The sequence below is a fragment of the Pleurodeles waltl genome, chromosome 4_1 (assembly GCF_031143425.1).
Source record: "Pleurodeles waltl isolate 20211129_DDA chromosome 4_1, aPleWal1.hap1.20221129, whole genome shotgun sequence".
Classification (NCBI taxonomy): Eukaryota; Metazoa; Chordata; class Amphibia; order Caudata; family Salamandridae; genus Pleurodeles; species Pleurodeles waltl.
Window position 1 is genome coordinate 189,639,200 of NC_090442.1, and position 15,654 is coordinate 189,654,853.

Sequence of the window (15,654 nt, forward strand, 5' to 3'; positions counted from 1 at the left end):
CTGCTATTCACCGGAGACATGTCTGGCACATCACCTTGCATATTTAAACTCTAACCTTGCTGAGCAGGGTTTGTGACGATAGTGTTCCACGGTGTGCTTCTTTTGCCTTGGAAAGCTCACTGCTCTGGCATGGTGTGACTTCTTTGATCTCTGCATTTTCTTGTCTTTAATTGTTAATTCCCTGATCTGGTGTTTCTTTTCTTCTTGATGTGGTGGTTCCTCCTTTCCTGTTCCCTCCATCCTGTTTTTCTCCATCTCATAGAAGTACATAAAGATGTACACAGGCGGAGTGAGCTCTCTGGCTGAACAGATAGTCAATCAGCTTCAAAGGAAAGACCAGCCTAAACCCCTTCGGGGAAAGAAAGAACTGGTAAGGATGGTGTGAAGTGCATTAGGCTGCATTTTGTCGGCCTGGCTGGGTGATGTGTCCCATTTGTTTACATTACAAGAGTACTGACGATAATGAGGCTGAATACCAAATTCTAGGTCTTCTAATCCTGAGCATAACATGAATCACTTATGTAAGCATCATCAAGTCACTGTACCTTGCCTGTGCTTCTGTTTGGTTTGACGGTGAAAGAATGACCAGAAGCTTAAGTTGCATCACTGACAAAGTAAAAACCGCACACATTATACTATTTCTGAATTAGGAATGTGATCATGCCATGTTGGTAAACTATGTAAAACAAGCATTTGCAATGCAATGGGTCTTGCATTTGCTCGAGTTAGAGCTATTAGCGTTGTAAACTCCTAACTGGACTTTTCTTGCCACAGAACTTGAAAATCAAAAGTAAAACAGTTTCACATAAGTGAGCCGATTCACAGCGCCACGGCCGCCATCGGCGATAAGGAGAGACAAGAAAGGAAAAAGAAGTTGGCTTGCAGGCAAACTTATCAGCAAAAGTGCAAAAAGCCATGTAACAGGGGCTCTAGCCAAGGCGGGAACAAAACCTCCCCAAGGAGGGACAAACGTAAACCATTTACCAATGTCATCAAAGGATTTTTGAAGGGCAAGCCCACAAACGAGTGATAGTGATGCGCGTGAGGTGGGCGTTGTTAAAAGCCCAGATACATACCAACACGTCGGAAAAGCAGCGCATGCGCACTGCTATGCTTGATCTAAAAATAATGGTTGCTTCCAGTGTATGACCGGTTTGGTGGTAGATGAATGTCTGAACTTCTTCTGCTTCAAACGCACAGTTTTCATGAGCGGAAATGACAGGACTAATGCGTTTGTCACCTTGGCTGCTCTCTAGGGAGTCTGCCAATCTAGTTCGTGTTTAGCAAGGCATAATTTGGTACGTGTCATGGAGATCAGTAGTTAAAGTTCCAGTAAGCTCTACCTGGTTTCTTTGCTTATGATTTTTTTTCCCCCTAATTGGGTAATGTAAATAACATGACTGATCAAGAAGACACTAAATGCAATAAATCCAGTGTTTGTTACTTAAAATTTGTTTTCCAAATTTTTAATTGACATGACCGCATTTTCTTTTATTGGTCGATGTCCCAGAGTGTCATGAACCCTTAATCTTTTGTTTTAAATCTTAATATCGTCTCATGTGAGTTTATTTAGTGGCTCCCTGTTAGTGAGCCCCATCACAGGCTTTTGACGACTGCCCTTCTACTCTGGGTCAAAACTCCCTGGTTTGCAAAGTACAACTCTTAATTCAGTCTGCCTCAAAAGAAATTCTGATTTTAACTTTTGTGTATCTTACAAACCGTTTTTATTTTGGCGAGCCTGTACTGAGTTCCAAACATGTTAAGAGTTGCTTGTTCTTTATGAACTGTTTTGCCTTTTAGTTGTGAAAGGACGATTTACTTGCCAGGACAGTTTAATGGATGTAATGAGTGTCACTCATACACAACACAAACCTCAGTATATTCCATAGCATCCAGCTTTCAATAAACTTGACTGTTAAGCCAAATAGTTCCTGCAATTTTTAGACCAAAACTGCCTGTAAACCTCAGTATCATACATGTAGTTTGTATCATCACATCTGATAGAGAGAACTAGCCACAGGTTCCTTATCTTAGGATTCTCCCCCAAACGTCAGACTGGATCTCGAAATTATTCTTCAGCTGTAACTTTGCGGGTCAGTAGAGGATGTCAAGCGACTCTGCAGCGACCGTCGTCCCTGAACAGAACGTCAGCGGAGTCCATATACTCCCTTCTCTGACGTGCTGTCAATTTCTTCTGTTCCGCTTAGCAACGCAGATCCGGTGTAGCGGTACTTCAGGACCTTTTGGCCCTTCTCCCAGGTGTTGTTTTCTAAATAGTGTATATGCCTTCTGGGTTTAAGCCCTGTGGGTCCTGTACCTGACAAATGTCGGTCACTGACCCCCTTTGGGTGTGTTTGTGGTGTCTGGGTTCTCATCACGATGCCGATGACCAACGCCTGCCATCGTCTGAAGCCTAAATCCTTGAGAGAGCGTTATATGAAGCTCCTGGTGGCGTGGGTGGACAAGTCAGCTTCCCAGCGTCGTCAGGGTCAGTCTTCTTACTTGTGGTTCCAGGAGCGTTCCAGAAGGCGTTCACTTATGGTGCTGTCGACGTCCGCTTGTCCATCAGCAGCTCCAAGTAAGTCTTCTGGATGCCGTCACGCCCAGCAGCATCACCGCCCTCGCGCTCTCCTCCAGTGGAGGCGGCCCCTTCCCTTCTGCTGTATCCCGGCGCTGGGGTGACTCTGGACCAAATGCGGGACTACTACACGCCCCTGCATTCCATCTTTGGGTCCTCCCATCCCTAGGGAGCGCCTTGGGATCTTAAGGAGATGGAGAGGGGTTTTCGCTGGTTGTTTCAGCCTTGATGCCTGTTCAGTCTCGACTCCAACTCCAAAGTCGGATCGGTGCCTATGCATGGCCTCTTGCGACCTCAGTCTCCTCCGCCTGATCCTATTGCCTTGACACCTCTCACGGAGCAGTTGGCCCAGTTGACTCCGCTCAACCCTCCTATTCTGATTTTCCCGGAGTCCGATGACGCTGCTTACGAGAAGGCTTCCCCCACTCAACATCGGCCGATGTCGTCCCTGACACTGAGAATGGCGCCGATCGAATTGGATGTGGTTACTGGGCTGGTTCCACATCCTCGGTCTCATTTTATGGGTCCACTTCCGGGTTCATCTTCTGATTGGATGCTTGACCTGCAAGTGGCCTTGAATCCTCGCCAGTGTCCAGCCTACTATAGTCACCTAGATTGGCAACAGAAGCCAGTACTGTCTCCTTAGACATGTTAAGGCAGGTGGCGGCTCTTTTGTAACTGCAAATTCCAATGGTGCAGTTATCTACAGACCCGTTATTGGATTTTCATCCTGATCAGTCTTCCACTGAAACCCTTCTGCCTTATTGCAAGGCTCTTTACGACATCCTACCCGGTGTCTGGAACCAGCCTGTCTCTGGTCCTACTTTGAACTGCTCTATATCCCACAGGTACTGGCCGGCCAAGAGGATCCCTTATGCCTTCGCCACCACCCTTCACTAATACCTCCGGTGTGTTGGCTCGCTTCTCACATGCTCTGTGGGACTCTGTGGAGTGTTTATTGCCATCTATCCCTGAGGATGCTCGTACTGACCTGATGCCTTTCGATCAGAGATGGTCAGCAGGCTGCTCGGATCACGGTTCGCACTGGCATGGGTACTACTGATTACGTGGGTCGGCTCATAGCTGCGTCTGTTGCCATATGTCTCGGGCTTGGTTGTCTCCTAATTTTTCAGCTCCTGTGAGGGATGCTCTCCTTGATATGCCATTTGATGGCAGATCTCTTTTTGGTGCGTACGCAGATTCTGCCTTGCGCTGTTTTCCTGATTCTCATGATGGGGACTGATGTACCATCCTCTTCTGGATCTACTCGCCTATTCCATTGCAGGTCTTCTTCATTTGCCAAGTTCCTACCAGATGTGTGTTTGGTTTCGTACCCACCCTCTCCTGTTATGTGTTTCTTGCACTTATTGCAGCCCTCTGGTTCTGGTTCGCTCTAGGGTATACTCCTATTCTTAGTTGACGCTTTTCTCCATGTTAGATTTTTTGCACTTGTACTGATGGTGCTCCGTGCCCTTTTAAGGATGGGTGGACTTGTAAGCCAAACCATGTGCTCTTGATGCTTTTGACGTGAGTTTGAACCCTACCCTTTCAGTACTGTTTGCATTTCAGCGGTGTATTGCCATGTAGTGCAGCAGCTCTGCTTCTGAGGCATGGCCATGTGCCCTACTTATCATTTGACCATCCCCAGAGGTGGATCACTTTTGCCACTGCTTAGTCTGTTTACACCACGTATTGTGGTTCTCTTTCTGTTGTTGTGCTGTCCGACAACATTTGCCTCTACCTTAGTTTCCCCCGAGGTGGATCGCCTTTTGCCTCTGTTGTTTAGAGATTGTGTTTGACATTGACTTTGTCGAGCTTTTTGGTGTAAGCTATTGGCTACATTTTCCTTCTTCTCCTTACCATGTAAGGATATGTTCTTGTACTCCTCTGGGAGCTTTCCTTGTTTTAGGATTCCTGCCATAGGCACTACCTTCCTATTCTTCTTCTGCGTAAAGGTTTCCCCCTCCATCATTTCTTATGGTTCTATAGGACACCGTGTCTTTCTCTGCGTGCAGGCCCATGTTGATGCCTTTTGCAGGTTCCTATCCTGCCTTTGTGGGTGTCGGTAGTCACTTACCTCTTATTATTTTTTTTCATACCCCATAAAATGTGAGTCATTAAAAAAAAAAAAAAGCCAAATTTTACATCTAATTAGGGGAGCCGTACTATCCACTGGAAGGTCACCCTTCCTTGTTTCCATTTGTTCCCTTTTGGTTCATGCCTGACTTTATCATCCTGTCATTGTTCGCTTCGGTACATTCCTGGGGCTTGTAATTCCCTGGTAGTGTTTTACTCACGGTCTTTCTTTCACGCAAAATATTGTGTGTCCTATTGCAGTACTACCTCTTCCAGGGGATGTACTTTTTTCTTTTCTTGACTAAACAAAGTATTGCTTTGTTCTTCTGTATGCTATTTTAGTGCCACGCTTTACCTTTTCCTCTCACTCCAGCAGAAGCGGTATAGTATTGGTTACAACCCTAGGGTTTGCATGCTTTCCTACGGCTTTCTCAATGGACTTCCTCCTTTCTTTCATTTTCCACTGAGTGCTTGGGATGCGTGCTATCACTTTATTACCGTTGTCGGTATTTTTTCCACTGTCATTAGTCGGTTGAATGTTGTCAGGTCGGTTGGGTCCTCTTTTATGCACACTTTCAGGGGTTGTTCCCTCCATGTGTGTGTCCTACCTACGTGTTCACCTGTTTACTGACACTGTTGCCTACTGTTCCTTCCCGGGCATTAAATCTGTTATGGCTCAGGGGTGGTACTGTTCTTCTATGTACCAGGTGTTTTCCTTTTACACCTTCCATATTTCTCAGACCAGCCAACATCTCATCCTCCGGTTCTCCTTCCCTTCTGGATTTTCCATGACCTCATGGCTACGGTCATACTCCCTTGCTCTTAGGCTCTACTCTGAGTTTGTCTCCATTTTATTTGCTACTTTCCTGCCCTGGTCTTCCTTTCTGGTGTCCATGGCTGGTCAGATCCCTCTTCCATGGATTACATTGCTTTGCTTCTTTCTTCTGTTCTGTGCTTCTGTGCTGCACAGTTCTGTCTGCCCCTTTTTGAGCGGATGATTATCTCTCTTTCTGTGCCCATGTGTGGCAGCATTTGTTGCCTCTTCATGGCTGTTTTCGTTAACAGGGGTCCCTTCTTCCCCTTCATTTCTTTTCTCAGTGTAATTTTTTGCATTGTGTACACATGGCGTTGTTGGGTTCTTTTACCCTATGTTGTTCCTTTTCCACTTCAAGGGTTTTGTCCTTAGCACTTCTATAACTCCCTGCCTAGTTATTGTGTACATACATGCTGCTCTTTCTACGCAGGCTGTGTTTGGTCCCTTCATCTCTATTGGCCCATTGGGTTCTGGAGCTAGTTTTCCCTGGTTGTTCTGGGGCACCCATTACTGCATGTGTTGTACACTTTTGAGTGTTCTATTTTTTCTTTTGGTAAATAGTTGCCTTCTGCCTTAGCTTGTGTGTTCTTCACATATATACTCTGTTGGGGTGCTATTCCATTCTGCTGTGAGATAGTTCTCTCTTGCTTGTTCTGTTAAACATCACCCTTTTTGCTCTCTCTGACTTCTACGTCTTTTCTTTTTATGTTCTCTTTCATGTGTTTTAAATGTCTATCTCTTGAGGTCCATTGGACATGTTTACCATTTTACTATCCTGCCGCTGTTTATTGCGGCTCTGACTGCCCTATTTTCGTGGCTGCTGCCACATTTCCTCTGGGGACTTTCCTTTTCAATCCTAACTTCGCATATCCCATATTGATGTGCCGGTCATTTTGTCCTGTGGGTCACTTTTGTTAACTTCTCACCCTGTCTGTCTCGTGCTTGGTTATTTCCTCTTCATTGCCAGGTTGTTCTTTGCAAGACTGGTGATATTCGTTCACATCCCTCCTCCTGGGTGGGGATTGCTTGGGTATTTAATTCAAAGATAAGGAATCTGCGGCTAGTTGTCTCTATCAGTTGGACCAAGTTACTTACCTTTGGTAATGCCTTATCTGGTCGATACACAGACTAGCCGCAGATTTCTTATCGACCCACCTATCCTCCCCACTTATGAACTGTGTATTCTTCAGTCTCGCTTGGAGTAATTTAGGCTGTTTTATTGTTATGGTACGTCTCACGACGTGGCCTTTACTTCCTGGTTGGCATATTTACTATTTCACTGCCAGTTTCTCTATGGCTCCGCTTTGTTCTGTGGTTTTTAGTCACTGAAGAAATTGACATCAGTGCGTCTGAGAAGGGAATATATGGACTCTGCTGATGTCATATCCGGGGACGATGTCGCTTTGGAATCGTTCGATGCCCTCTCCGGACGCGCATAGGAATTGCTGAGGAAAAATTTCCAGATCCAGTCTGACACCTAGGAGAGCATTCTAAGATAAGGACTCTGCAGCTAGTCTGTGTCCCTACCAGATACGGCGTTATCGAAGGTAAGTAATTTGTCCATCCATGCTCTGATGTACTATTGCAACCAGATGTGTTCTGCATATTCAGTTTGGTTCTGATTTCCTAATATTTTTCATCTCCCTCTAGTGTCAGATTCCATGGCCTGCTTCATAAGCATCTGCTCATGAAGATACAATATCCTTTGTTTCTGCTATAGCCCGCTGCGGTCCTGCCAGGCCTGGACCTCCCTACCCGATGTTTATTTTCAAAACATGCATGTCTAGAATATGTGCTCCCAAGGGACACCCCACCCACTCTTGATTTGTTCTTTGGCTGTTTCTGCATTCTTTTAAGGGACAGGTCATTATACTGCCTTGTCCAGACCAGCCTCTGCTGTTCTGTGACTGGCCTACTGCTAGATTTGGCAGTTGGCAGAAATTTCGCTCAACTTTATTATTTAAACTCACTTAATGCCTTTACATTAATAGCTCTTCCACTGCATACAACCAGATTCTATTCTTTTGAGGCACCGTTATTTCATAGACTCCTAGTTGCATGAGCGCAGGGTTTAAGCAGGTTCCATAAGATTGCCTGATTAGGGGTTTGTACTAATGTATTAGCCTTGAATGTTGTGACGTGCACGGTTTTTAATAAATTATTCCCAGTCTCTTGAAGATTATTAGTTTTCCTGCAATTTAATTTATGATCTATTTGTTGTGTTATCAAAAATCTCTTAAAGAGGGCTAGGCAAGGAATATGAAGGAACATACTGTGTACAATCAGTCCATGAATTATGTCAGATGTAGGAGTGGCTGAAACTCGCAGAGTTTCACTCCTCAGAATTCCCCTGGGTTGCATAAAAACTCTGTGAGTGGGTGGAAATCTGCAAGTCTCGGTGCCCATGCTGATTTTTAACACAGGGAGGGAGCTTGCTCCATGCTGAGAAGTCAGCACAAACGGCACCACGCTGTGTGCCAGAGGGTGCTGCTGCTCGAGTTGGTTCTGCTGCCACTTGCGTAGACTTTCTACTCAAGAAGCAACTTTCCCAACACGAATGGTTGCAACCACCCGAGTTAGGAAAACAGCACTGGATGTGTTCCTAGCACCGAAAAATCATGCTAGGGAACGCAAGTTCTCGGTCCTGCTCGACAACTTACCGTTGGTGAGCCATGCACAAGAAAAAACACCACCATGTGGTGGTCAGTGGAATTTGGCCAGAAGTCTGTATTACATGGTCGATGGAGTGGAGTTTGTTGCCCAGGCCTAGTAAAATGGCTAACAAGCCTTTTGGAGTAGCCCTAAACTCTGATAGGTGATCACAGTTCTGTCCTGACAAGTGACTTCATAAGTTAAGTATCTTGGGTTCGCCTGAAAAGGAGGAGTTGTGCACACTTTGTAAATCCCCAGGATGTACATTACTAGCTCTGTTGATCTGGAAGTCTGTCAGAAAATACCCTGCCTCCAGATAAGGTTCTTATCTAAATTGAAGATGTTGATTCTTGTAAAACACAAGTTCACCAACAATTAATTGGGTAGGTTGGCTTATTTAAATAGCCAAGTCTTTACATTTTTCGAAAAAGAAATGCAATTTGTTTGAGCGAAGAGATAATGGTAACAATTTCCAGATAAACGGGTGATCGTGAATACATAGGAAATAAGATGAAGCGCAGAGCTCCCGAGCCAGAACTCGCGGCCCTCAACAGAGAGAGCTTTAAACGTCGAGCAGTATATTTTGAATCTAATTCTCTGTTCCCAGGCAGCCACTGAATTCCTTGGATGTCTATGGACCAATCTAGGTGCTTGGTTCTGGATAAACTGTAGTCTATGGGGTATGGTTTTTGGAAGGCTGATGTATATGGAATTTGCGTAGGCCAGTCTAATACAAGTAATGCTATTATTACTGTTTTCAAAGTGCCTTGAGTGAGAAATATAGGGATCATTTTCATCTTTCTCAACATCTAATAACACAATGAAATGACTTCTGCGATGTGTGGAATTAGGTTCTCAATTACTCCAAGGCTTTCTGCTTGGCTTTTTGTAGTAAGGGTGCTACCCATCTGTGCAGGCCACTATAGCTGGCTCTAAAGACCATTTGTATTATTTAGAATCTCTATTTCAGTGTTATCTGTGTTGAGTTTCAGCTGACTGCTATCCATCCATTCCCAGATGAAGCTCTTGATATTTTTGGTGTTTTCTTGGTAGGCTGCAGTGCTGTCTAGCTGAAATAGGATTTCATTTGTTGCACTAATGAACAGGATGCATTAGCACCATAATATAAACTACAGTCTTTCTCCCATAGTTACTTGATTAGTGGTCTAATATTTAGGTTAAAAAGGTGGGTTGATAGGGAAGACCTCTAAGGCATCCCACATTTCACCTCTACTACTTTGGCCTTTTGATCACAATTGTCCAGAAGATTGTGATCCATTCAGGAGCCGAACCTTGTATGCCATTGATTTCCACATGTATGGCCAATAATCAATGGTCATTTGTGTCAAAAGCTGTTGACAGATCTCACCAGATCAGAGCTGAAGTTTATCCTACATCCGCCACACAACACACATCTTCAAATACAGACATAGCTGATTCAGTCCTGTGCTCCGTCTGAAATACCAGCCTGAAGATGATCAATGAAATTGGTCACTTGAAGATGGTAAGATAGTTCCTGTGCTGCACGAGTTTCCATAATTTTGGAGAAAAGAGAGGCAGAAGGGAAATTGTTAGTTTTTCATGAGTAATTGATCTTCACCTTACTTTCCTTTGTGGGGGCTACGTATTGGTGACGGTTTAAGGGACTTAGAATTTCTTGTAAGATTACTTTTAAAATACACAGAGGACCGGGATCTAAAGGTAAATCAGATCTTACCGTTGACAACAGAGAGAGGAATAATTTGTCATTGATTTTACGAGGAACCATGTATTACAGTGGCGTTTCTTTCCTTTCATAGATGTAAGGGACGTCTCAGAAGTGGCATGTGTGTTGGGGATGCTATCTTTATTTTTAATTTTTTTATTGTATCTATAAAATAGATAATAAGCAAATCAGATTTCTTGTGTGAGTGCAGTGGCCTGGGTGACTGTCTGGCGTGAAAGCCTTGTTACTGTTTTGAAAATGTATTTTTGTCTGTTAGAAGATTACAAGCTTTAATTATTTAAAAAGTGGGTCTTAGTTTGTATTAATCATGTGTTATATTCGATCCTGAGAGGGAATAACCTCTTTGTCATTGGCATTCAAGATGCTGCCAGAGTAGGGTCTCCCCTGCTGACATTTATTTCAACATTCTGTCGTCTCCGGTGGTCCATGGAAGGCAGCAACTGAATCCCACTATCTAAGATTCGTTATTCCTGGTTTCTTTTCGAAAGTAGGCTAGAAGAAAGAGGCCTTTTGAATGACTTGATGCAAATAAAAACTGGCATGATTGGCAGAGAATTGTTGAGTCGACTCTTATGTTATAAAGAAGCTGCAGAGAGTGCAAAATGCAGCTGCCAGGCTTCTTACTCACTCCTCAAAATACGCATCTGCCAAATTGGCTATCTCCACCCTCCACTGGCTCCCCATTAAAGAAAGGATTCATTTTAAATCTCTCTGTATTGTCCACAGGGCCCTACATGGTAAAGGTCCCATCTCTCTGAGGAAACGTATTTTCCTGCACACTCCTTCTAGGAACCTCCGCTCCTCCTCTCTTAGGTATGCACACATTTCTCGGTCTAAGAGAGCCTGGGGTATCAACTCCTTCTCCAGTAAGGCTTCTCACCTTTGGAACACCCTTCCTACGGAGCTCCGTTTTGAATCCTCCGAGCGCCTCTTTAGGAAAAAGCTTAAAACTTTTCTATTCTGTAATTAGTATCGACTCTCCCTCCTATTCGTGCTTTGTTGCTTTTAGCGCTGGGATGCCTTCGGGTCGCCATGCGCTCTATAAATTCTATAAACTAAACTTAAGCTAGGGCGCAGAAAGATATTCTGATTTTTTTCTGATTGCCAGGATGTTAGTTTTCTGTGGAAATCAGCTCATGTCCTTCTTAGTGACAATATTTCATTTAGGGAGCATCTGGTGTCTTGAATGACCCTCATGTATGTAGAGGGTAGTTACGATGATGTGAAATTTGTAAGTCTCCTCAACCCAACGGGATCCAGGTGATACCCTAAAAAAAATCCGAACTCGTACCTAACTAAAACAAAAGGCTTTTAAATAAGCTTCTAAAATTCCAGGTCCTCGTTGTGGAAAAATGAGATGGGCCCATATACATGAAAGATTAGTGATAATGGACACATAGGTAAGTGCTTCTATGTCTTGTTAATTAACTGCATTGCAGTTTCCAGTTAATGGCAGTGGTGAATGTATAAAAACCTTTTAAGGTTGTTTCTCTATTCATCTTTTCGAGACAACAAACATAGGTGCTTAATAATGTGTATGCATTTTCTTTATTCTTTTTTTTTTTTTTTTTTTTTTTTGCTTTTTAACAAGTGGGCTACATCCTTTTATTTTTCAAATCGTAAATAGTATTGATTTTTCCAGTTCTTGAATTTAAGGGGAAGCAATTTGCTCCAAAAGGTCTATCACACCTCTTCATACCTGCTTTGTTAGGAATGGAGACTTAAACGCTCTTATGTAAGAATTAGATGACTGGTAAGATTGCTGTATATCCCAGTTCTTCATTTCTCCACTAAGAAAAGATTCAATGCCAAAAGTATTATTTGAAGCCCTTTGTGTCCTTTCAACCAATGAGGTCTCTGGATCCTATTAAAAAGCCAAAGTGTGCGAAAATAGACAAGTCATCTCCATGTGGGCAGAAACATTTACCTACTGGTTACAGATTAGTCTTGATGGGATAGCTCAGGAGGTCGAGTGTCTGTTACTGTAGTTTGTGTGTACCCTGCTTGTAACTGGTTCTAATGCAGTAAGATTATTTGGGGGATAAAGATTCCTCCCCTATACATTTTTTGTTTGTAAGCTTACTGTTAAAGAGATATCTGTTATAGTGATAATTTCAAGGAGGAAAATGGCATGTTACATAGTAACACGTTCCCACCAGAAGAAAGTACCTATGAACTTCCAAGCAGCTCATGAAATCAGTTAAAATTATTTCACTTATAGTAAGTGGACCTTTTCTGTTTAAGTAATTGTGGACAAACACCAGCAGATTTCCCCCCCTCTGGGAATAAAAATGTAAATACAGATAAAAAGTTTAAAAAATCAGTATGGATAAATACAGTGAGAAATGTGAACAATAAAAACCCTAAAGCTTGGCATCTCCCATACCAGGGATACTCAAAGTACAGCCCGGGGCCCACATGCGGCCCTCCTGATGTTTAATTAAGGCCCCCTAGTGAACAGTAGCAGTGGGCTGCTGTTCACTTGACAACGCAGGAACAAACAGACAACTGCGACACAAACCAGTATACTTTATTTACATGTTAATTAAAGTAACAGTATAGAAGAAAAGGTGTCCTAGACAACCTCTCATTAGAAACCCCTTTAGTTTTAAAGGCATCTTGCACTTAACATGCAGAAACATGATTAACTCTGCAAACTTTAAAAACGTATATTTTATCAACTTGCATGAGCATTTTACCTTAGAAGATAAGATTATATCACTGCATTAGAGGCATTAGCAATGACTGTTTTCAAACATGATCTTGGAAACATTCATGCGCCCCCATTTGGAAAACAATGCCATTATTGAACTAAAAGGCAACTAATTTGTAAGGCGCACTTTGTGCGTAGTCTTGTTATATAATTGGAACAACATTATAGTTTGGTACAGCACACATCCTGAACTCGTATGTGTCAAGGGGCTCTTATATGTGGTAGTGAAGAAAAGGGAGGCAAAGTGAAATTAACCAATTGCCTAGGATCACACAATTTGGTTAAGTGTGGATGCCAGACCTGATAACCAGGTTTTCTGGTTTCACATTTTGCAGTTCACCGACCAGATGAGTCTCTTTCCCTCTCATGTTTAACATTAGATGTTCATGCTTTGACTTTATTTCTAGGGGCATGAGAATAGAGCATTGATGGCACACATAAACCATGGGAAGGCTCAATTTGTTGTCCATACCATGCAGCTGCTTCGCGTCCCTCTACGCCAACCTTTCATCACCCCAACCCTCGCTGTACTGGCATCTGTGCAGCCCTCGGGTATGCCACAGACAGAGCTTTGCGGGCCCCGGGGAAATGTTTGCGAGTACCCATGTCCTATACCGTACCTGCTATGTCTCAGGACATGGCACCACCAGCATTGACTTGTGGCTGGGAGAGAACCTAGGAATTCCAGTGTCCATTGGGATTAGAGAAGAGTATTCCTCCCACTAGCATGCTCCACTACGGTATGCATGAAGAATTCTAATATTAACTGAAAATAAGGAAGGCATCAGAGCGGCGTCTTTTGACTGTTCCCCAGCTGACTGTGAACAGCCCGTGCCCAGAAGTTTCCGCATGTCTGTCTGTGACGCTAACTCCCAGAGGTAAGCTGGCAGAGAGAAGAGCAGCACCGGGTCTAAGAGCTAGCAACCGCGGTTCGAGCTTTGCCAGAGCGGTGACTGGACTGGCGGGAAAGAGGCTTATACTCTGTGAGGAGGCCGTCGAGCTCAGGCGCTTCTTCGTGACGGAGGGAGGAGCAGCAGATTTAATGTTAAACTTCGAATTGTGGGCTTTTTGTGTTTGTCTGTAGACTTTTCTGTTGAAACGGATCAGACTTGAAACTTGGTAATTGTAGCAGATTGTGTTTGAGGAGGCTTGCCACGCTCATGGGTCCGTTCAGTACATTTAAAGCACCTTCATATCACAACGTAGCCCGACCTATGTACTCCCCTAATGTTTATAACATTTAATTTATAGTGTTAAATGTTTCATTTGATTCACCTTTTAGCATATTTTCCTTCGCAGAACGAGCGTTCCTCATGTACTGTGCTTAGAGCTTGTGCTGCTTTGCAGCATTGTACGTTACTCCCTTCATAGTAAACATCATAAGAGTTGACATTTGGCTTCATAGGTTGACACATCTCTGTCTGCAACACTGGTGAAAGGTGGGGGTCAGTCTTCTTTAGCTTCTGGCTAACTCCACTGAGAGTAGAGCATGCTGCAGTTTTACAAGTAGTACATCTCTACACAAAATAGTTCCCTTCAGTAAATGTGTTTTTTTTTTTTTTTTAATTTATTTTTTTACACCAAGTGAGTATTTTTGTGTAACTTTTTATTTTATTTTATTGATGGGGTGTTGGCAGCTTCCCCAACAGTATAGTTTTGCAAAAACCATGAGAGAATAAAATGAGAATTTCCCAAGCCAAAAGACAGGCGGTCAATGCCTGACCTGTTTGCTTTACCGGTGCCTGTAATTCTTTTCTGGTACTAATCTGTTCCGATTTTACCATTTTTGGCTGTTTTTTTTTCTTCCCGCTCTGGGTCTTTAGTGGATTCACATTCTTGAAATACTCCCAGTCAGGCTGTTTTCGGTTGTAATGTTAAGTAACTATAATCAACAGTCAGTTTTACATAACACCTAGTGCAGCAAAATGACCCGCATTATTGCCAGACAGACGTGACAACTCTAAGCTCCAGTGTAGGAAAGTGCCCCTTTTGGTATGGTTGCTAACTTGACTGTGTGCTGGGATCCTACTAACCAGGCCCAGCACCTGTGTTCTTTCCCTCAACTGTACCATTGCTTCCACACAGCTAAGTCCCTTGTAGGGCCCTGTTCCCAGGGAGGGTCTTTAAGAGCTGTAGCAGGTATTGTGCCACCCTAAGGGACCACCCTCACCGAACACATGCACACTGCCGTTGCAGGTTGTGTGTGCTGGTGGGCAGAAAAAGGTAAAGTTGACATGGCATCCCTCTCAGAGTGCCATGCACACAGCCAATGCTTGTGGCATAGGTAAGTCACCTCTCTAGCCAGCCTTACAGCCCGGAGGCAGGGTGCACTATGCCACTGGTGAGGGCATAGCTGCATGAGCAATATACCCCTACAGTATCTAAGTCCATTCTTGGATATTATAAGTGCAGTGTGGCTATATTGAGTATATGGGCTGGGACTGTATTAGGAACTCTATAGCTCCATGATGGCTTCACTGAAGACTGGGAGGTTTAGTATCAAACCCCTTAACTCAATAAACCCACACTGATGTCAGTGTTGGATTTATTGAAAAATGCACACAGAGGTCATCTCCGAGATGCCCTCTGTATTTTACCCAACCCTCTAGTGGGAGGCTGAACGGTCTGTACCAGCCTTGCCACTAACAGACAAGATTCTGACCCCTTGGGATTAGAGCCTTTGTACTCTCTGGGGTCAGGGACAAAGCCTGCTCTGGGTGGGGTGCTTCACACATCCCCTCTGCAGGAACTGCAACACTTGGCAGTGAACCTCAAAGGCTCCTGCATCGTGTTACACTGCTACAGGACACACCAGCTAGTGGAGATGCCGGCCCACCCCAGATGAAGCTCCACTGTTGGCGGCAGGTAGGGCAGGAAAATTAGTCCACCCCAGCTAGGACCACCCCTAGGGTGCCTAGAGCTGAGGTGAATCCCTCCTGACAGAATCCTCATCTTGTTTTGGAGGATGTTAGCCAATAGGGTTAGGAAGGAGCTCCTCTCCCCAAAGGGAGTGGGCACAGGAAGGGTGTAGCCACCCTCAGGGACAGTAGCCATTAGCTACTACCTCTGACCCCTGTAACACCTCTATATCTGGT

General features: G+C 43.9%; 1 protein-coding gene across 21 annotated transcripts in view; it reads left to right on the plus strand.

The window, feature by feature from the left end:
• The window catches only part of MICAL3 (microtubule associated monooxygenase, calponin and LIM domain containing 3), a 1,349,174-nt gene that overhangs the window by 647,530 nt on the left and 685,990 nt on the right, over window positions 1-15,654 (plus strand). For 13 of the 21 annotated variants that reach the window (XM_069228034.1, XM_069228033.1, XM_069228038.1 and 10 more), the window contains one exon: window positions 263-370. The exons of the other annotated variants lie outside the window; for them this stretch is intronic. In XM_069228034.1, the coding sequence (XP_069084135.1) occupies window positions 263-370 (108 nt within the window). The remainder of the gene's footprint in view (window positions 1-262; window positions 371-15,654) is intronic. 21 annotated transcript variants of the gene reach the window in all.